The following is a 23202-nucleotide window of genomic DNA, read 5'->3' as shown; positions in this document are numbered from 1 at the left end:
AATGAAAAATAAGGTTATAAAGCATTTTAGTTTGTAAACTCTTTTCGTATATGGTTATCAGCAGCACTGAAACCTGGTTTCTTACACGTTCGTGCTTTATGTTTTCTGCTATTTCATAAGGTTAAAGATCTAACTGAAACTTTTTCTGTGGCTAGACCATTCATAATGTCCCTCATTCCTGTGAATTTTCTGGGGCTGTGCTACAGCAGGCTGGAATGTATGGTTTCTCTCCTTTATATGACTGCCTATTTCCATGAAACCTGTAGGAATGTAGTATTTTACCATTGGGGCAGAAATCTCAGCTCCTGAGCCTCTCATACAAATTCAGCTAAATTTATTGGAGAATACCTGGACAGTATCACATGTTATCTTAGCTTAGTTACCTAAGGAAGCCAAGCTACTAAGTCCATTTGACTTGAATTTGAGATTGAAATTTGAATTTGAAAATGGTTTCAAAAGTAATTATATACAGATGCTCCCATCTGGTTTTCTGTGTTCCTTGTAGAAGATTTGGAGAAGCAATGCTTCTATGTATTTTGGCTGTAATTGGTATGCGTTTTCAAAATCACTTAACAAGCCACGCTTATCTTTGTTTTGAATGCTAAGATTTGTACTTTTGTTTATTGGTAGCTGGTGTTCTCGGCAAGCTGCTATCTGTATTGTATTGTGCCTTGTGACACTTGCCTGTATGCTTCTACAGTTATTTTAACAGCTTGAGTAGTCTTTTAGACTTTTCAGACTTTTTTGAGTAGTCTTTAGACTCTCAGCACACATGCACGCTAGTAACTATGATAGAGATTGTGACATTTATTTAGTGAACCTGTTGGTGGAATCGCTGTGTTCTCTGTTCTCATGCCAGCCATAGTGGATCCTCTGCATGTGTATTTGTTTTGTCAAGATTATTAAGAGCTTGTGTGAATTGTACTTTGGCTTTCCTTAGCCTGAAGAGCCTCATAGCAACTCCCAGTACTGAGGGTATTAATGTCATTAAATCTTTCCCTTTGCGTTTTTGCAGTTTCTCTGGGAGTCTTCAGCAGCTAATGTTGTGCTGAAGTCTCCTGTCTCTCTGTTTTTAAGTGTATTCCCTTCTTTCATTTTTGTTTGTCTTTTGACCAATGCTGGAGTGAAGTGTAGCAATTTCAGTGTAACTTTATTGGGGGAAGTTTGGGGTTTGTGTTGTTTGTTTTAAGACAGGTTATTTGTATCCCTAGTTTGTTCTTATAAAATTTGGTGTAGAATCTCCTGTTTGCTATTTTTTGGTTTTCCACCTCTGGGTGGGAAGTTGTTGCTGCCTAAACTGATAGCACTGCTGCCCTGGGACTGCGGGTCAGGCTACTTTGTTTGCTGTTTTGTCTACTGGAAAAAATCCTTACAGAATATGTAAATATTGATTGTTTTGATGTTACAGAGCGTGTGTCAATTGACAGAGACAAGTCCCAAGCTGGCAAGCTTTTCCAGCCTGCTAAGCTTTGAGTCTTCTTGGAGAAAATTAGGAGATGGGCAAGAAGTTTGAGAGCGCACACATGGGAAGGCTGAAAGATGTCGCAGAAAGGTCTTGTAGAAGTGGGAAGGGAGATGGCAGCGGTTGGGGTTGGAGTGGGGTCCTGGGTGTCCCCCATCTCTTCCACACCAGTCCCTGACCTTCTCCTTCCTGCTCTCTGGTCGCTTCCTTCCCGTTATCCCTGCCACATCTCATATTGGTCATGCATCTTTGATAGTTCTTTATTTTAATCAGCACAGATATCCCAGTTAACTCCAAAACTAACTTTCAGTTATAGCATGTAATTATCTCTGAGGCACACGTCCAAGTCTCTGAATCATCCTTGCAGCTATAACTCCAGCCCAGAAATTTTTTCAGTTGGTGATAACATGTTCAAGACAACAAAGTAAAGGATCTTCTTACAGATGTTAGAGTGAAGGTTGTGGATGAAACTGGTTGGGAGGAACTGAAATGATTTGTGGGCAGCTGCACACTTTGAAAAAACAGTTGCAATATTGAGGAATCTGTGTCTGAGTGCAAAGATGTGTAGGTGGATATACCATAGATTGAGATTGGTCGGGATGTGTTTCCTGAAAGTTTTCTTTTCTTTTTTCTAAATTACTTGTGTTGGTGTGAAAAGCAAGTCAGTTCAATTAAGGCCAACTCATGTTATATTTTGGGTAGGAAGGGAGGGAACTATGTAGTCGGTTTGGAATTTGGGTCTAGCCTTATGCTGTTTATGGCAGCCAAGTGCTGTTCCTGTTCTGGAGGTTTTGTACCTTTTCAGCCCACATTTTTATAAGGTTTTTTTTACATACATACTTACTTTTATTGCCGTAAAAACGTAGTTCTTGATTTGGTGCAGCATGTTCATGCAGAGAGCGTCTTTGCTGAAGAATGCAGACAACAAAAATGCTGAAATGCCACGTCCTAGACCTCAGTCTAGATCTGCCAAACATGATTTTCATATTTTGCATTTTTTCCACATGTGTTTTTTTATGTAATAAAAATGCTATATGTCTGTCACTCCACTTGCGGAAGGAACAATTCCCTCTGAAATAGGATTTCCTGCCAATTCTCTTTGCAGTCACTCTTCTCTGTCCATACATAATTTGAAGCCGTCTGATGTTTTTGACGGTCTAATTATAAAGGCGGGTTCAGCCTTTTACTTGCATATTGGGTCATCTGGAGGTGGAGTAAGGTAATAGCCAGGAAAAGTAGGATGACCAAATAAAAATGACCAGGAAAATTATCTGCAATATCAGACAGTCCCTTGGTGAATATTGTAGGGCTGCATTCCTGGAATATAAGGATGGATATGCAAAATATAGGCTTTGTTCCGTAGAGGATATGACGAAATTTAAGTTCTCCTATTCATACTGAATGAAACTTTTGTAGGAGTCTGTTATCTTCTTGATCTGGGGACTTCACGCTACCGGGAAATTTGAGTTATTAGGAGTGTGGGCCATTTCAGGTTTGTAGATAGACTCTTTCTTCAATCTATTATCTGGCTTTGAGAGTTGTGTCTCTCAATTAGTGCAATCTAGAATTTGTCACAAAGTGTTAACCTCTTGAAAAGAAAGTGGAAAGTATGAAACCATTTGGGCCAGTTGAAGAGTATGGTAAAACAGAGCTGATAGAAGGGATGACAGTCTGGAGTAATTGACATTCAAAGGAGCTGCTGAAGGAAGGTACTCTATGAAAATAATAATGTTTGTCCAGATTTTTTTAATATGTTGGGGAAGCAGGTCTGGAGACTAGGGATGCAACAGGATCTCTCTTTAATTTTCCTGTGATTTATCCAGGGAAAATTCTGGGACAGGTAGGGGGTCAGGTAAGGAACTGAAGAGTAGCTTTAGTAGCTTGCTTTGTTTCTTAGTACACACAACACAACAAAGCAGTCAGAAAAACATTGCTCAGCCTGAAATGTCTTTCAACTGCTGTGAAATAGCACCAAGTGCTTTTAAAGAGACCAGTGCCAGAAGAAATTCTGCAACTATGAACATCTTCAAGGCAGGTTTGAATAACAAAGTTTAGAGGTGTGTGTGGGAAACGTTTTGTGATGTTTACTTAGGTAGAAATATTACTTAGCAACAGCTTCCTGTAATTTTTATGTGCTGGGAATTTCTGTAACCATAAGCTTAGTTTTATTACCTTTGTATGGGAAAGGGTCTCAAAGCACTGAACAGACTTAGCTAACCTCAAGGGCGAGATATTTTTAAAGCTTCAAACACAAAAGAAATTTTTCCAGTTGCTACCATATGAAGTGGAAGTGCTCCTTTTATTTCGAGATCTGATAAGAACTGCCTTTTTTTTTTTTTTCCCCCCTAGCTCTGACAAATGCCAGATGGAAGTTGACACCCGATAATCTCACTGGGGCGTCTGTTCTGAACCTTGCCAAGCGACAGCTTTATTGAGTGCATGTAGTGCTTGTGGTTGGGGCTATTGTGATGCTTGCAAATGGCTAGACATCCTAAACTAATTCACTTTAGCTTATTAAGAGTAGTTAAGAGATTTATGGTGCTTGATGGTGTGATACAGCCCAGAATTGGGGCAAAAGGGGTGGAAACAATCACTCCATACAAATGGCTGTTTAAGAGTATACTACTTACTTTAAAAACACCAAATAAAACTTGGGACTGTGAAGAAGCATCTAGTTAGACTTTTCTCCACCGACCTGGGGTGACACAAGACTGTAGGATTTCAATACTTACAGTTTCAACTTGCTGAGAAATCCCCGTGCATGCAGCTGTTATGGTCTCACCACATTTATGTTTCTTTGGCTTCTTCACTGCTGCATCTTTACTTTAAATGCAGGAGGGCTGAAGATTTTCTTCCCCCGCCCCAATTCCTGACGAGCACTTTAGACAGACGCCACTGTCTGATCTGTTCCATCTTTAGTGCATTTGAACAAGAACTAATTCCTAGCTCACTCAACAGTTAATAAGGAGTAAATTGAGAGAATTCTCTGCAAAGTTAAGATACCTTAATTTCTGTACGGAGGTCTTGTCAAGGCAAAGGTTTTTGATTAGTTATAAAGGAGAATGAGGTATGTTGCTGCTGATACGGTGAAAATTGGAAAAGTTTTCGTCTTGTTTGGTCTAAGCTGCCTTTTTAATTCTTTCATCCTTAGCCCCTTCCCCAAGACACTTGTTATTTAAATCAGTGTCTGGGCCACTGAGGAGGCTGAGAGGAGTTTATTACTTCACATGCAGTGGTTCAGAACTTATGTTACTGGAAGTTGTTTTAAGATCTCTGTTCGATCTTCAGTGGTGACGTCGACTGCTTGTGATTTCCAAGGGTGGCGTGCCAAGGGTACTTCAGGTAGAATACTTATTTTTCCCGCTTCAAGAACAGTTCCAAGTTACCTTATTTGCTTAAACAAGGGAACCTGCACTGCCCTTTGTTAGATAAAATGTAGAAGACTGACTACACTTGGCAGACACGTTTATTGGAAAATGCTGTTGTCTGGGCATGGATGTAGAAGTGGGAAGTCACAGAATTTTAAAAAAAAAAAAGGAATAATAATAGTGAGCAACATAGTTAACCTGTGTTAGTAATACATGAATGGGAGAGCTGCAAATGGTTCACCTGGTATGATGTGTTTGCTCAGGAAGGAGGAGACTTGTTTCATTCAGAGTAAATCCTGCTGAATGTTGGGCGTGCTTTGGTGCCCTAAGTGAAGATAAGGAGTTGGCCAGCTTATATATCCTGTATGTTTTCCTCCATTCACCCCTCCTTAATGACGGCAGAACAATCATTCTGTATCTTAAATCTTGAAAATTTTAATTAATTGTAAAAGTTTTCTATATCACATGCATTTCTGATGCCCCTTCCCAGATTTAGGCAAACAGAGCAAAATAAATTTAAGCTGTGTATGGTGGTATAGCATTCTTCCATTTTATGATTAAGGAACTGGAAATCTTTGTTGTAGAAGGCTTTGAAGGGATTGTGAACAGTTGAGTCCATACAAAGAAGTGTATTCAGTGTGTGTGAGAAGACCAGCTGAAATATGTCACTTAGCAAAGTTCTCTGAAACATCTTTCTCTATCAGAAATTGGATTTGACAGGGATTGCCTCTGTAAGTAAATTTTGTGTTTAAAAAAAAAAAAAAAAGCCACCACAAAACAAAACACAAAAAAGGTCAAAAAAACCCAGGTGTGACCAGTGCAAAGATTGTTTCTAACTGAAAGGTTGAGGATTTCAAGACCTTTTGATTAATTACAGAGCTGGTGAATAACCAACTGTGTCCTGGAGGAAGCAACACTTACCCTTCACTCAGTTTGTAACAATAGCTGGTTAAAAGTTCAATGATCATGCTTCCCAATTATATCCTATAATTGTGTGCAAGTTCCTATTGGAGGGATGTGAATGAACTTGCTGGGATGTTTATGCTTCTTAATGAGGGTGGTTGGTTAGCTGAAAAAAAAAAAAATGTTGGGTAGGGGGAAGTTGTGGGGGTACTGGCTGGGATTGTCTGGCAGCAGGCTGAGCTGCTTGGTACGTGCCTGTAGTTATTTCAGTTGCTGCTTTGATCCCAAGTTTGCGGCTGGCATTGCGTAAGCGTACAAACCAGCGTGCTGTGGCTTGGTCACTGAAATACTGTAGATTACAGCTGTGTGCGTTCATCGTCTTTATCTAGATTTTTTAGATGAGGGTAATGGGGGGGGCACTGTGCTGGCTGGGCTGACATTGTTTGAGAGGTGCTTTTATTTTGGCTTGTGACATTTAAAACAAACAGAGAAATAACTTTGGCTCTGTCTAGTGCTTACATGTTGGCTAAGCAACTATAATATTTTCATTTGAGTCTGGCTTCCTTGTGAATATGTATTTAAATGAACTAAAAAACCAAGGCAGAACGCTCGGCACCTGTTCACATCCAAAAAGTTTTCTAATGTGTAATTTCCTTCTCCCTTCTTCAAAATAGGGTCAGAATTGCTGTCAAGGAGAAGGACACAGGCAAGGCAGGAGGATGCTCTGTGCTAACAAGGAGCTTCTAGCTCAGTAGCCTTAGTGTGAATTCCTTAATTTAAGAATGCGCTTTCTTATTTACCTGGTGAGACGCTGGCTCGTGGGCATCTTGAGAGGTTGGAGGCTCTGAGGAAGAAGATCTTTTGAAGGAAATCCCATAAAAGAGTTGGAAAGGAAGTCCGGTTAGAATAGCATTCAGCAGAATGCTGGGATTAATATTCTTCTACATATTTTTAAAGAATTCGGAGTGTATGTGGTTTTGCTGGCATCACTTTGGTGTGCTCCAGAAAAATAAATGTGATTTTAATTGTGTGTATCAGGTTAGAGGTGCCCTTTTTCAAGGATATTAAGAAATACTGCTCTATTGTAATTGTAAATTAGGCAATTTCAGTTTCTGCAGACATCAGCTCCCCCACTGTAGTTGCTGAAGCACTGGCAGGTGCCAGACAGTTGAGCTGTTAAGTATTATGACCCTTGTTTATATGCAAGCATAATGAGGGTGACAGGTATTTAGTGAGATTGATCGATGAAGACTAAAATTTGCAAGGTCTTTTTAGTTGGGGAAGGGGAATTTCATTAATCTGTTCATAGATCTACTCCAATCTTTTGTTTTCTGTGCAATTTGAAGGCTTCTGGAGATGTACACATCTTATTGCTGGTCACTTGGGACTCCTACAGAATTGCTGCTGGTATGTGGCCACGCTGGAATTTCAGGGCCCTGACATGAGGAGCTGAGCCTGAGCTCAAGTTACAGGGAAAGACTGATGTTTTTTAAGTCAATGCGCAGAGTTAAGGCAACTTAGGTAGCAAACTTGTCAGAGATCAGAGAAAATATCTTCAGACTGAGCAGCAGTAATGTCTAAGGTTGCTGGCTTTCTGGTTCTTCATGCTCCTCTCAGTTAGCTTTAACCTGACCCCTAAGCATGGTTCCTCATTTAGTGTTTTTAAAAAATTGTCGGGGGCCGGTAGGGAGGAGATTGGTCTCAATTTGTTCATCAAAATAAAGCCTGCTGGACTGTAGGATAGTAAGGAAGGAAAGGGTTTATAGGCCAAGGGAACAGGCATGGCTTGGAGTTGTGTAGCCATAATTTCCAACTCAATTTTCAATATTTTCTCTGATTTTGTAGTTGTGGGGGTTTAATTATATTAACAGCACACAGCATTATTGCAACGTAAGGCTTTAATACCCGTGGGCAGGGGTGAAGGAGCCACACGTACGGTGAGGGAGAGGTTGGTAACAGAAGGATGTATTCTGCAGTGTTTCAGAGATGCAGGAACAGATGGACCTTTCCTGCCAAGAGGAAGGAGTTCAGTGCTGAGATGTAACGTTCTCGTGTGGCAAAACTGCAAGGCAGTTTGCATGACACAAAATGGGGTTGCTCATATGCTGGCTGATTTTTCCCCTATTGATGTGAAGAGGGACAAGTCTGATAGCGTGTGTTCAAAGGAAGGATTATTTAGTGTCTGTGGGAGAGCTGCTGAACTTGGCAGCTTTGCTTTCGATAATGCGAGTGAGATGCTGTTAGCTTCCGAGTTGTTTGTTCTGAAATAGCTGAGAATAGTAACTGAGATTTTACTAAGCAACCTGTTGCAAAAAAATCAAGTTCCAGCTACTGCACTGACCTGAGCATCTGGAAATCTCTTGCACAGAAACTTCAGACATCACGCTAAAACTCTGTCATATAGGCAACTTTTTATGATTGAGAAAGTACGTAAATAATGCTTGCGCTCAAAGGTGGGCTTGAACCCTGCTGCACTGTTAAAGACATGATTAGAAAATCTTAGGAATGATACAGGAAGCTTTACCGGTGTATTGGGTTTCCTAGGAATAAGGCATGTGCAATTCAGCAGACATCATGGGATAACTAAGCACTTTTCTGTTACCATCTTAAACTTCATTAGGCATCCATGTTGCATTACAACACTGCAAGGATTTCAATATTTTATGAGCAATGAAAGTATTCATTAAAATCTGAGTATCAGACGAAAGCTTTTCTTGTCTTTGCCGAAAAGACAACCCAATTATATTCTATGGGTAGTGAAAACTTAACAGCAATGATTTAATAAAATGAATAGGACTTGTTTTTTCTGGTCTTCAGTCTTTTCTGAATGTCATCTTTCTGAAGGAAGGCTGATTGCACTGGATGTGTTTACACAGCTTCAGTTCAAGATGAATGAGTCCAAGAGTTCCCTTGTAAGTACCCCTCAAAAGCTCCCAAAAGCCAGAGAGGAAATGGAGCTCCTCGGTGTGATGTCTGACTGTCTGAAAGTCTCGCCCAGTGGAGCCTTAACACGGCTTAAAGGAATAAGGCTTTTGTTTTAAAACTGTATTTGAAGTGAAGCCTTTAAAGCTCTATAAACCGTTTCTCTGTTCATTCAATTCTGTGGATTTTAGGCTCGGGGAATCTGCACGCTCTGTGTTTCTGGCAGAAGGGAAAGCGTAACAGGCAGTAGCAGTCTCACCTGGAGACCTAATGAAAAAGCATTTACGTGGAAACTGGTGCTTTATCTGAAACAACTTCTCACCTCATCGGCAGGTTTCTACAATTATTAAATTAGCAAAAGAAATGTCATATGTAGATTACCTTTTCCTTAGGCTTCTCTTCCACACTCCAATAACCTTATCTCCAGGGCTGCTTAAATAATTTGTATGGTGTTTGGCTGCCCATTCAGTGCTTAGATATCAAGTTTCTGGTCCACAGGTCTATTAGAACTCGGTATCTGCATCAAGTGTCAGTTTTTGTTCTGGGGAATATAAAATGTTCTCCTTTGAGCCTGTACAGTGCATGAATTTGGTGGGTGTGATAAGAAAAACGTCCTCATGTTTTGCATGGCTGTGTTGGCGAAAGGAGGAGTTGCTGCATGACAGTTCTTGTTGTTCAGCAGTGGGGAAGAGCGTGTTGTTTTTCCACATGCTCTAATCTGTGATAACAAAGAACTCCAGATTGTGTTTTCCAAACACACTTTAGGTCTCTCGGTACTCAGATTTGCCAGTGACTAACGACTGTGGTAATACATCCATCCACCCAAAGCCTAATTTTAAGTGGCTGAGTTTCAAATACGAGCCTTTCTTTGATACTGAAGGGGGCTGAGCAGGACACAGCGATAAACTGTCAAGTGTTTCACGTTGTACTAAGTGTTTTGCAGAGGATTGTGCACTGGATGTGGACTTGGATACCATGGATCCCTTCTCAGTGCTGCTGTTGGCCTCTTGGGTGGTTCTGTGTCCCTCTCTGTGCCTGGGTGTAACGAGCCGATCAGAGCGACCTGCTGATGAGCTAGAAAACTTCAAATGGTGAATGCAGGAAGTGCCTCAAGGCAGAATTTAACTTTAAGATGGGTTTAGACAAACAACTGTCAGAAAAGCCTTAGGTAAAGTATTTGATCTGGCCTTGGACAGGTGGATGGACTGGGCGGCATCTCAAAAAACTTCTTCGGCTCCCTTCCAGTTGAGGATCGCTTTCAGTAACGGCAGCTCTGTGCTGAGATTTGAAACCTCTATAGTTTGCTTAAGAAAAAGACTCTTTGTCTCTGGAGAAACTGATACGGCTTCAGGTTTCTTGTAGAGGAGAGTCCCATCTCTTTTTCTTGCTAGTTTGTGTATTCCCCCGCCCCCCCCCCCCCCAGAGGACTCTATCCTTTGTAAGGTTATTTCCATAAGTTTCCCCTACACTCACAGTAATTACCCCATTTAGGGTTCGGCAGGTGTCGCGGCTCACGCTAGGGTATCAATTAGACCAGCTCTGAATAGTCTTAATCGCTCTAAAATGGACAATGCTGATGGTAGCTGGTGATTAGACCGTATCTTGACTCCCATGCTGATAAACATCCACGAAGCTGAAGTTTTTTAGCAACCGTGGCGCACGCCTGCACAATTCGTGTTATGTAAGCAGATCCTGTTTCTCTTGATGGCCGAGCATAGTTTAACGGGCAGATAATGAGACTTTTGCTACTACTGTACTTCCTTATTATTGAACAAAGTGACTTCACTGACGGTCAGTTTTATTTTAAGAGCTTATCAAGGCAGAGGCATGAAATAAAACAGAATTTTCACGATTCTGACAATTGACAGTTGGATCCATTAACTATTGTGGAAGAAAGATTGAGAATCCAAGATCTCCTCGGAGTTTAATGTAACTTCAGAAGATTCCGTTCCCTTGTTGTTGGTCTTTCCTTGTTGGGATGGCACAACTAGTTTGGAATTAAATTCCTTCAGATTACAACTTTTGCTTGCATAATTTACAAGGAGAAATATGAATAGCCTCTGAGGGTGGTTTGCGCAATGTAGTTAATGGGTTTTGTACTAATCTATAGAAATTTGTTTTTCCTTAGGGTTGTATTTGTGTGGCTTTTGGTTGTTTTTATAATTTCTCATTTGGCCCTTTGATTAGAGAAGCAGAGTGATGTGGCACAGCACACATCCTATAGATCAAAAACTACAGGGATCAGTATGCTTGTAATGAGAAGCCATTAAGCAGATATATCTCTGGATAGAGCTGAGTTGGATAGTTTGTGCAGAGCCACATATTATTATGCATTGAATTACTTGAAAACGGGTATTCCTGGTATGCCGAAGATGAGTGGGGCGAGTAGTAAATAAAAATACATTTCATAGAGAGGTCTCAACTGCTTGGCTCTGGGACTGCAAGCAAACAGTATCTATTTCAGTACAGCTAAGTAAATTCTTATACCTAGAAATAAACTGTGGAGAGTATACTTACAGCTTTGGGCAAAGAGAGAAGGGTGTATAAATTAGTGGGCATGAGCTGATGAGGCCAAAATGACTAGAGTGGTTGAGAGAATATTATATGGGTGCATATAACCTATGCATTTGATACTAGTATGCCTAGTAATGAGATACTGCATACATTTCTCCTTTCCACACTTCAAATATGATTTTGAAAAAAATTATTGTAGGTTCAGGGAAAACCATGACACCTACTAAATTACTGGAAGACATGCTTTATAATATTTAGTTTTGAATGTATCTACGTGGGAAATAAATCTGGTAACAGAAGGATGTATGCGTTAGCCCTTTGGTGAATCCTTCCGTGCGTTGGCTGCTCGTGTGGGGTATAACTGGTCTGTTTTGATTCCTGCCAGGTTGTCTGCTGCCAGCCTCGGGTTATGTTGGGGAGCAGGCAGCTGACCAGCAGCACTTCTTCCAAGGGCGCTGCCTTCTTAGAGAGGCTGCTCGAGACCCAGAGTCGCCTTCCCTCTGCTCCTGTCTCCTGTAGTCAGCCTCTCTTGGCACAGAGCGAAACCCTTTACCCTTGGAGTGGCTGGAGTGGGACAGAGACCGGCATTGTGATCAGATTCCCACCACAGCCGTTCTGTGTCTAGCATGGGTTTGGGCAGCATGCTAAATGACCGTGCACTAAAACAGTTTATATGTCCTGGTAACTTAAGAAAAAAACATCTGATTGGTAGAGATAGTTAGCTCTGCTGCACGGGAAAATTCATCTTCCAGATATTTCTTTGCACAGCTAGCCTTCAGGTAATACTTTACCTTTCTCTCTCCTCATCCTCTTTGGGCGGTGAAGTGGGAAGGGGGGATCTGGAATAAGTTATGTTCCTTCTTTCTCTCTGCTTCTTTTCAGTATCTTCATCCACAAACAAGTTCAATTTCAGTATCTATGTTTATAATTCATGACTATGCCATGAAATCTGTACAGATTAAAATCTTAACCTCTGTCTGACATTTCTGTGTAGATCATTAGTTATCAGCTTAATCTCCTTGTGGTTAATCTTATACTTCCGCCCGTTTCATTACCTTTCTCAGCTATGGACAGCTCCACTTTCCTCTTTGCTGTAATCTGCACGTCCTTTTTGGTGTAGATTTGCTCTTATTTTGTGTGTGTCGGTTACATTTTACGCATCTTTTCACATAACATATCTAAATGCAATCATCTTTATCCCCACATAGCTGAATGTGTCAACTTAGCTTCCATTCTTTCATGCCTTGTTTACTACAACATCCTCCTCTATGGCCTTGAGAAAAGCAATCTTAGCCCTCTCTTATCTTTGCAGAAAGCAAAGGTTATACATTTCGCCTCACGCTTTGATCATATCGCTCCTTGTTTTCAGGACAGGGCTTGCGGGTAAAAGTAATCGCTTGTCTTAGACCTATGTTTGGAAAAATTAGGTGGACCTTATTCTTAGACCATCACTGTACATTGAAGCACTTTTGCATATCTCCATTTGTCTCAGTTTCTCAGTAGGGCTGATACCAACTCCCATCCTTCTCTTTTCTGGCTTGTCCTGATGCAGCATCTTCTCTCATTCAGCACTAAGCTGCTGACTTCTTACTCTGGTCAGTCCGTGCTGCCAATCACTAAGAAATAAATTGGTCTGATGAGAAGCTTGCCCCCAGCACTGTGCTGATACAGTCACCTGGCTGGAGGGGGAGATGGGTCACATCCTGCTGGTTCAGAGAGCAGAGATCTGTATTCAAAATACAGTATGGATAAAGACTTTACATGCAATTACACTTATTTTTAGGACATCTGTGGCTGCGTGGACCACTTCACTGTGATTCTCGGGTCTTCTGGGATCGCAATGTGAGTGAGCAGGTTTGACAGGCGTAGGTTAAAGTGAACAGGGATGTTTGCAAGACGCTGTACATCAGAAAGAGTAATATATAGTTAAATATTAACGTGAAGCTTTCATGAGGCTCCCAGGTGGCGTGTCAACCACTGAATGATAAAAACAAATCCTTAGGTTGTAATAAGGATTGAAATTTAACAAGCCATAACAACAAAAAAGCACCCTCATAGCTGTGAGTAAAACAATGAACAAAGCTTTACAGAAAAATTCCCCAGATTAACGTTAAAGATTCTGGTCTTGGTCTAAATTACAAATCCTTGGTTCTGATGTACAGAATCAAGTACAATATGAGGTGGCTGATGTCCAACTGCTTTTAAAATTAACTACTTCTTACAAATCTCCATGTTCCCCAGAGGTTACGTATGCTGAACAGTTCTCCCCCTTTTTACAGGGAGATAGATTTCTCTTAGTGGCTCTTTAGCAAATTACTGTCAGAAGGACTGAAGCTCAGAATCTTCTGGCCTCCCAATTCTCACGTACCTGAGGAATAGGAGTGGGTGTGGTGGCTTGTTAATCTTTTTCAATTATAATTAAAGGCACTGACAGCAGCAAAGCCTGGAGTTAGTATGGGTTTGCATGGGGGCATTATATTTAGTGATAACTGGCTGGGGACTCCAGGTATTGCCTGAAGATGTAGTGTCATTTTGGGGGCTTGCATATTAAAGAAAAACAAGCAAGCAGGCAGAGGTTGGTGGTTATTTCCAATCCCTTATCCTAAGCTCCCATGTAATTTTGAACACAAAGTACAAGGAGCAGGCTTGATCTGCTTGCCAGAGAATGGCACAACAGCAGTGTTGTAGACACTAGGTAAAGTATTTACAACTTCTCGTTGCTATCCTTGTGTGCACTTTGTGACACTTGTTCTGCCTTTAACAGTGCTGCTGTGTTTTCAAATCAAGCTCCATGTTTTGGTATTTTGAACTTGATTGCCAACAGTTTAGCCGGATTTCTGCAAGTTGTTTTTACCTGCTTGGGGAATCAGCTTGACTGAAGGGTACTAGGAGAATGAAAACAGACCTAGTCTTGAGTTTTAATTTTTTGTTTGTTTGTTTTTCGTCTTTGTCCCCTAGCTGTCACCAGAGAGAGATGCTTTGCTCTAAGTTCATAAGGGGCTTGCTGCCATGGTGTAAACACCACATGGACTGCTTAAAATGCATGAAAGGAAAATGGTTCTTTGATCTTTATCCTGTCTGGGCAATATTAGGCATACTCGAGTGGGAGGCATCCACTTCTCTGTGTAAATAGATAAGGTGACAGGAGAGCAGGAGTGAAAACCTTCAAGGGAGAGAAACAGAAAGGTCTAGAAGATCTGTGAAATGAGAGCCTGTCCTGAAGGTTCAATGGGAGAAGATGAGGAACTTTCATAGCTGAGGTTTGTAGCCTGAGAATTCCTATCCCCAAAAATAAGAGGTTTTAGTTGGGCTGTCTTACTGACTCCAGCCATGGAGGTGAGCCATCGGATCTGAAGTTACGCAGGGCTTTGTACGCCTGGGCACAGGTACTGCGTTGTGTCCTTGGTGTGGTAGCTGGAGAAGCTCGTTTGCAATTGTTTTAACTTCTTAAGAAGATAAAGAGCAAGTGACCAAAGGCATTGTGGATCCATTGCAGTTGATGACTTCCTCCAGGCTTCATCGTATTAAGATGACTTATACGTAAATATATTTTTATATATTACATAAATAAAAGTATGTGTGTATGTATGTATGCATCCATAGATGTATGAGTTCCTCCTAGTAAGTTTTCTGTATTCCTTGGCATAATTCACATATGAGTAAATTTCTCTATTTTCAGAAAAATACGCCACCAGCAGTTGTAGCACAGAAGATAATAGATTACTCCACATTCTGAACAGCAGAAGGTTGGCATGGAAGAGACTGCATTTCTAGAGAGATCTCCTTTTTTCCGCTCTTTTCCTCTATCAACAACAGAGCTCAACCTTTTCCCCCTATCTCCATTCAACAACTTCCTTCACAAACCTCCATATCCTCCATTATCGCAACTGAACAAGGTGGCACACAACTCCAAACCCTTTTATCTTTTCTAAACTCACGTTTGCTGATCCTAACAGGTCCACACAACAGTACCAGCATCTCCTTCGGTTTTAGCTGTGGCGGCTGTTCTTGTCTGGGAGGATGCCTTGCGGGAAGCAGCCGAATACACAGGGTTTGCAAATGGCACCGGTCTTGTTTTGGAATATTTGAGACATTCCCCGTAGCTCAAAATGAGCACGTAACCTGTGAAAGGGTTGGGAGGTGAAACAAGTTTTTTCTTATCCTTACTGATAGATGAGATAAGAGTTGTAACGTTGTCCTGAGAAATGTCAATGGGAAGAGTTTCCTTTACGTTTTAGTAACAGTGTGTTGTTTTTGGAAGTCACTGTCTATGGGAAGGGAGGCACCTGCAGTTAATTTTATCTGTTCCTGTGTAAATACGGACCTCCTAACATTCCCAACTTGAAGTTCAGTGGGGTTGTGGCATTATGTACTGTAATATCTTATTTTATAAATACCACTTTAATTTTAGTGCTGATTGTAAAACCTTGAACTTATTTGGCACTTGCTCCTTCCTGAGTTAGTGCTAAAAATTGAAATCCTGTGTGTGGATAACAGCATTTGAGTTGATGAGTTTTGGGAGGGTTGTTCCTTGGATGTCTTTGGTGTCGGGGGAAAAGGGAGGAATAAATGTTGTTAGAACAGGTGAGCACTGTAAGTGGCATAAAGTTTGCTTGAACTTCTTGTGGTTATTTCCTGAATTTTGCTTGATAACTACAGCCAGTGTCAGGTGTTGCTGGCACTCTTTTTGTAGAAGCATGTTAACCTCTTATTTTTTGTTCTGTTCTAGCTTCTGCATTTATTTTGTAGATTCAGGGAGGTCTGAGAGCGCTACTGTTGTTAGTCACTGAGGCGATCAAAAGTCCTTGTGCTCTTTACAGTCCGGTGGACCTCTCTAACTATGTTCTTGCCAAGCACGTTACTGCTGTCGTAATGCCCTGGGAGCAGTTTGCCCTGTGCAGCCCAAGAACTGCCGCTGGTGGGGTTTAGGGTTTAGGTTTCTGCCTCTCTGGTCTCGGTGACATGCAGAAATAATTGAAGGACATAAGCCACAGTGCAGAGGGGCTGACAGCACACTGTTTTGCTTCCAGCAACCCTCTGTCAACCCACTCTGCTATGGAGCTTTGGATTTATACCTAGGCCTCACTGGACACAGTTTTAATTAATTTTTAATAGCTCTTTTCAACCTTATGATACATTAATGCACTCAGATTAGGTGTCATCTTGACGTGTTCAGATCAAGCAAATGCTTACAAGAAAATAGAAGATCACAAGTAAAAAAAAATAAAAATTGTTTTACAGGTAAAAATTATGTTATAGAACTCTGTAACAAACACTACTTAACGACTTACTGAATTTGGAGTCTTTCTGACAGGAAGAGAATGAGTTAATCTTGAGGAAAAGTGATCAAGTAGAAAATGCTATGTATGTATAACATGATTTAATATATAATTTTATAAGGAGGTCAGATTCATATGGATTTCAATAGCAGCAGTGCTGCTCAGCACTTGCAGAAATTCAGGAAACAAGCACAAACTCCGTAGTGCTAAATTAAGATCACGTGCTTGCAGCACACACTCAGAGGAGTTACTGCTGTGGGCGATTAGTCCTCGGGTTTCATTTTTTTTCCTTGTTGGTTTTGTTTTTGTTTAGAACCACAAGAACCCATTTCTACAGAGGTCATTATCGTGACTCTACAGTTAGGAAATTAAATTACAGTTCCCGCTGCAACTGTAACTCAAGTATGATTATATGTGTGTGTGCAAGACTATTCATGGATAAATTTATATGACAGATATTACAGCCATTTACAGTAGGAGAAAAAAACACACGGAAATGCAGAGCACTGTGATACTGTTTCTGTGGGACTCTGGCTTTGAATTATACGCTTGTGCACGTCATATAACATTACACTAACCTAAGCTCTGGCATTGAGCGATACGTATTGCGGCCAAAACAAGCCATTTTAAGCTGTGTCAATGCCGGGTTCGTACTGGCTTCCTCCTACGGTTTTCTCCTGGTTATAAATACGCCTCACGAGTTAAATGCTCACCGTGAGAAAAAAACGCTGCAATCGCCAGTTACATTGCGTTAGCCTAATGAGTTTTGCAGCGTTGTGGGCAGAGAGCGGCATGGGCTGCCGTGCAAGCGGTGGGAGGCGAGGGCTTGTTTGGGGAGCCCCGTTCTGGGTGGCTGGCAAGGGGTTAAAGCGTATTTGCCTTGTGCAGATAGCGGAGCGGTTGGATGCCTCCCTGTGCAGGCAGCAAATGCATTGGCTGAGGTTGAGGGCGGTTCTCCTGCCGCAGTTGTTTTCTGTCCTGGACTTTGTTGGATCTGGAGCCTCTTAATTGCCTTGTCTGTAATCAAAATACCAGCTTGTGTAATTCATGAAAAAGGACCTGTCAGTGTAAGGCGAGTTTGCTTCTTGCCGCTGGCTCGTCCAGCGGCCAAGAGGAGTGACTTGCGTGGGATGTGGCTGGTGGCCCGGGCTGCCGCTGCTGACCCACGTTCACATGGATGGGGATTGTTATTGCACGGTAGAAAGATCGTGTCAATTCGTGACAGATCGGTCCCAAAACCACGTGGGAACATCTGTCCCTGTACAGTATATATGCAGCATCTTGATGTTCATACATGTGGTTTAGAATTCTTAATGAACCACGTACCTCTTATCATACCCAAACCACCATGGATTTGAATACTTAATTCAGCTCACCCAGGACACTGCTATTTAAACCCATCCAGTGGCAGAGCATCCCAAAGGAACAACAAAACTTACCCTGAGTTACTTTTATCTTTTTTTTTTTCCTTTTTCTGACAATTAACTGCTTTTCTTTTGTTAGCAGAAAGCAAGAGACAAGACCTGACCCAAACATGTTTAATCATACTTCAGTATTCAGACACACTGTGTTTATTAGCTGAACAGCTTAATGCTTAATTGACTTGCCTGTTAAATGTGGATCTCCTGGTTACCTGTGTTGGCTCGGGAATGTGTTTACAGTATCAGTGTGTTTTGTTTCCACCTGAAGCACAGGGAAGTGGTGAAATGACGGGAGCGATCCACAGAGGTAGAAATTCCTTTGCACTGAGTCTGCTGCCTTTTGTCCCCCCCAGCTGGGCCTCAGCAGCATGAAGAAATGTCAGTTTGAATCTATAATCAGAAAGGTTTGGGAAATGCATTGTTTCCTAAGTCTTTGGAGCCACTCTAGCTAGCTAGTTAAATATTTATTCACCTCTGGAACAACAGGTTTGAACCTCTGTCGGCTCCGTTTCTCCCCCATCCAGGGCAGGTTAGTTAAGTGTTATCTGTTTGTCATCTTTGGGACAGGGATTTTCAAAGTTCTGTTCTTAAAGATCTGATGAAGCGGTTTCGTGACTGTGATGAACAGCTTTGCTCTGGTACCGGTGCTGAAGCCCTTTTCCTGCAGCAGCTTTTATGGTACAGTGTGGTGGCTTCTGCCCCTACCCCAAACTAGCTGTTCATCTGTCTCTAACTAGGATTTATGGAGTTCCCGTTTGACTTTCTCCTCTTCTGGGAGGAATTAAGAGAATTGACTTTTTTCCCGATGCTGAGAGGGAGGCACTGCATTGTCCAAAAGTCCCGCGGCATTAACCAGAGGCTGGGGCTGCGTAGATGCTATGCCTAAGCATACCCTGTGCCTCCTTGGTTTGTACCGGACCATGCCACAGCTCCCAAAAGTGCGATCTCATTGCGAAGAGGTGAATCTACATGGGCCAATGACAATTATTGGAGCCTGCAAACCTCGATCACGAAGGGTTAATGAGGTGCACTTGGTCAGCATAAACCTGTTCAATGTCATCCTGCAGTGAAAGCCTAATGTTGGGTTTTTTTTTTGTTTTTTTTTTGCTGCCACATCTGACCCATCTGGAGTCACATAGCATGGATGCTGTAGAAATAGTTATAAGAAGTGGCAGTGAAGATATGCTGGAGAGGTTTCTATGTGACTTTCAGGTGCTTTCTAGCATGCGTACTTTGATAATGCCAAGACGACATCTATTCAGGATCTTGCATAATGAGGATTTGCACAAAATAGTGATTGACAATTTCTGGTCTTGAGTGCTTAATGGAAAAAAAGATGTTGCCTTGGCTGCTTTGCTTTCTTCAAGCTGTCTTTTAAACATCAAAAGCTCATAGAACAGGAAAAAGAGAAGCATTAAGAACAGTTTAAAAATAGTTTAATTGTATCTTCTAAAAGCCTTTAGAGTTGAGAATTTAAAGTTTCTGCCCTGTGAATATTTGCAGCTGGGTTCAAAATGTATAAATAAGCATAGGACTTTGAAGATTAGTTTCCATAACAGATTAAAAAAGTACGGTGTAGCGTAATGTTAAATAGGTGCCATGTGTCACTGGGTGTTTTGCATGAGGACCAACTCATCTCAATCACCTGTCTGCTCCACTGACTCCTTGAGAAACAAATGTTGTCATTTGAATATTTTAAACTTTGTAGTCCTCAAACATGAAACAGACCCAGGAAAATACCCTTTTGCAGGAAGCGCTGATGATGAACACTGTGACTTGCGCTGCCAGCACTCACCCTCCAGCTTGCACAAATCATTGCTGCATGCATTTGCTGTAGCAGTTTACTTTCCAGCTGGATGCTAAACCCACTTCAGGGAGGTGTGTGCTGCAGCCAGCGCTGGTACTAGCAAGCGTGGAAGTCCTTGCAAGACATCGGTGTGTCAGTGCTCACTTAGGAACATGGGGAGGTGTGTGAGAAATAGCCCAGACTTTTTTCGCCCCATAAACCTTGATATTTTAGACTGGAATTAGTAAGTTTGATAGTGTTTTGGACTAAATTCTGGAATTTTCTGTCTTGTGTTTTTCTGTTGCCAATATTTCTCATAAACTGCAGCCATAATTTCTGTTGTTAAATTGTGCTCCATCTGCGGCCTGGTAAAGAATGTATAACCATGCTTTTAAAACAAGCTTCTCATTTTATATTTAGTCTAATACAAGGTATCATCTGCAGGTTGCTTCTATTTGGCAGTTGCATTTCGATCAGTTACTATTTATGACAGGTTCACAAAATAAGACCTATTGCTAGAAAAGGGCAAAAAGTTGGTCAGCATAAAAGAAAATGAATTTGAAATACATGCCTGTGTTTCTTGTTAATGGATGAATCTTGAGGGGTGCACACAGAAAATACCTGCAGTGAGTGACTGACATGGAAGCAGTAAGATATTTGAGATTAAATTGACCTTGTGATAGAATTTCAACCTTATCCATTTCATATTTCTTCAAAGGATTTATCAGGCTGGAACAAACCTGAGGTTGCTCATCTTTACTATCCCGTCTACTGCAGCTATTGCTGCTTATTCCAAGAACAGCATTAACCACTTTAACACACTTAATTCTGCAATCCTTTAACATGGGGCGGAGCACGGCGGAGGGGGATTTTCTTCCTAACCACAGCAGGGGATTTGATCATCAAAACATTGGTAGCAGGCTGTACTATGGATCCTACATGCTGGTCATTTAATTGAATAAAACTAGACCATGTTCCACTATTGGTCTGCTCATGCACATTAGCCAGAAATTAAAAATGTCATTTTAGCCCCTGCACCTCAGTGTGTCTGGGACCTCCCCAAATAAAGCCCCTTCTGCTTCAACACTGAATATTGGACAGAAAGCTTGGGAAGTTTAAAGGCAGATGATGGTAATTCAGCGTGAAGTTACTTGGTCTGCCCAGCACAGATTGCAGGAGGACTTTATATCTGTCTTCCTTCACCGAGGGTGCTCAGACAGGACATCAGCAGCCATTCAGGTGCCCCCTCAGACAAAACTCTCCTCTTTGGTGAGAAGAAGGTGATGTCTTGATCTGCGTCTTGGCAATTCACAGCTGTAGCCCAAAGGCTGCATGTCACCATATGGATAAATCCAGGCCCATGTCCCCTGTCCCTCATCTAAAGTTCTTCCTCCTGCTGTTTAAATGGCTGCGTCAAAGCCGTACTTGGCTGTGGTGCTTGCTCTTGGAGTGGTGATTTCAGCTTTATTATATCTTTTCTGACTTGAAGTTCTGTGGCGTGTTCTGGTTTAAGCAGTTGGATTTAATTGGTTCAGCCTCGTTTGAGCCGTTAAGACTGAGCGTGAAGGTGCTGAGCGTGGACTTCAGAGTCCTTCCCTTCAGAGCTTCTCTGGATTTGCTCAGCCTCCCCTCCAGCTCTTTGCTCAGCATTAGTCATGGTGTTTGCTCTGAGCTATGCTCCTGCTTGGTTTCTATTTCAAAGCCCAAACCACTCATTAAAAGTATTGTGAGGCGCTAAGTAATGGGTAATTAAAAAGTAAGCCATAAAAACCTCAAGCAGTAACACTCGTGGGTGCCCTTCTTTTTGGACTTGCTGGGAGAGTCACCGAAGAGCTTGTGTTGGGTGCTAGGGCAGCAGGTTTCCTCCAGGGAAGCCAGTGACAGGTTGATAGACAGCTAGGAGGCAAATCCTGATAAAGCTGAAGGGTTTTGTATAAGTATTGTTGGGCATGCATTATTTGCAACATTACTGTGGGAAACTTAGTTTCTTAAACTAAAAAAGTAGAATCTTCTGGCTGAAACTGGCTATCGCAGGCTGGGAAGCTCTCACTGTAGAGTCTCATCACTTCTGGACTTCAGAAATAATGTTGGAGTAAGCAAAGCTCTCCTGGGAGCCTTGTAGTCCTGGACTGAGAGAAGAGGAAAACTTGTTTTTTTTCTTTTTGAAGATGAGCATTAATGAATTGTGAGGGCGAATGATAACACTCTTCACAAATGTTATTAAAATTTGGAATTTACACTGAAAAGTGTAGATGAGGCAGACATCTGCGCTTCATGGATGCATCTGAAAAGAAAGTTGCCAAGCCAAGCAGGATGAAATGTTGCTGCTCGTAAGCCTTTCACAGTCATACGTCATCAGATTTTGCTGTGGTAGTCAGTTGCCTTTCATCTTTTCTCTTCACAGTTTGTCCACCTGCCTGCAAGTCCCAAGGCTGCACCTCTGATGGCCAGTGCTGTCACAGCGAATGTCTTGGGGACTGCACGGAGCCGAACAACCCTGAAAAATGCGTGGCTTGCCGCAACTTCTACCTTGAAGGCAAATGCGTGGACACCTGCCCCCCCGGTTACTATCGCTTTGAGGGGTGGCGTTGTGTGACCTTCAGCTTCTGTCAGGAACTGCACAACAAATGCAAAAATGCCAGGGAGTCGGGATGTCACGTCATCCACAATAACGAATGCGTTCATGAATGCCCATCAGGGTACATCATGAATTCCAGCAAGTAAGTACAAATGTCTGCAGGTGAAGAAACCATGCTGTAGTTTTTGTACTGTGCTTTTCTCTCGCTTGGACAGAGGGTCTGTGTTCTGTGTTGAGACCAAGAAAGGTTTCCGGCATTGGAATGTCTGTGACAATTACCTGGTCTACTTTAATATGATTTGCAAACTAATACCTTGCTAATTCAAGCCATTAAAAGCAGACAGGTCTACCTGCCACGGGCAAGTAGTTTATTCTTCCCTTGGCTTCCCTTGTTTCCTCTCAAGCTTGGAAAAAATGGGAAAGGGAGATTGAGGGAGAGGGCAAGGAAGAGGAGCATCCTCAAGTTGGAAGGGTCCTTCCGTAATTAAGCAGGACATGGGAGATGGCCAACAGAGCGGCTTTAGTAGCCCTGCTTCCCTTCCCCTCCAAAGCAGACCTTGGACTAGAAAGCCTCGCTATTAAGCAGAATAGGGACAAGTCGTGTCTAATGAAAAGAGCATAGCGTGTTTTGAGGGGATCATTCTCAGAATATCTGTTCCTCATCCCTGTAATTACTTTCAATGAGCAGGTTCAAGCTGTGCCAGACATAAATGGACAATGTAACAAACAAGTGTAGCATGAATCAAAGCAGGGAACAGCCATTCTGTCTGTTCCCAGAGTTTTTCAACAAAGGAATTAAATAATTTGTTGCTGAGCTGTTTATCACTGAAAACTTTGTTGCTTGTCCCACAATAACGTTATATATTGTGATGAGTCAGATTTCCTATGAATATTGGTAGCTTTGTGCTTGCATGTATTTGCTCCTGCCATAATAATTTCAGGGAATTCACTCTTAACAGGACTTTTTAT

At 41.8% G+C, this 23202-nt stretch overlaps 1 protein-coding gene across 3 annotated transcripts in view; it reads left to right on the top strand.

Annotated features, from left to right (window-relative positions):
• Positions 1 to 23202, top strand: part of INSR (insulin receptor) — a 61043-nt gene that overhangs the window by 14282 nt on the left and 23559 nt on the right. For 2 of the 3 annotated variants that reach the window (XM_075037966.1, XM_075037967.1), the window contains exon 3: positions 22060 to 22375. The exons of the other annotated variant lie outside the window; for it this stretch is intronic. In XM_075037966.1, coding sequence (XP_074894067.1) covers positions 22060 to 22375 — 316 coding nt within the window. The remainder of the gene's footprint in view (positions 1 to 22059; positions 22376 to 23202) is intronic. 3 annotated transcript variants of the gene reach the window in all.

The sequence above is a fragment of the Buteo buteo genome, chromosome 10 (genome assembly GCF_964188355.1).
Source record: "Buteo buteo chromosome 10, bButBut1.hap1.1, whole genome shotgun sequence".
Taxonomy (NCBI): Eukaryota; Metazoa; Chordata; class Aves; order Accipitriformes; family Accipitridae; genus Buteo; species Buteo buteo.
This window is presented reverse-complemented; position numbering and strand designations above follow the sequence as displayed.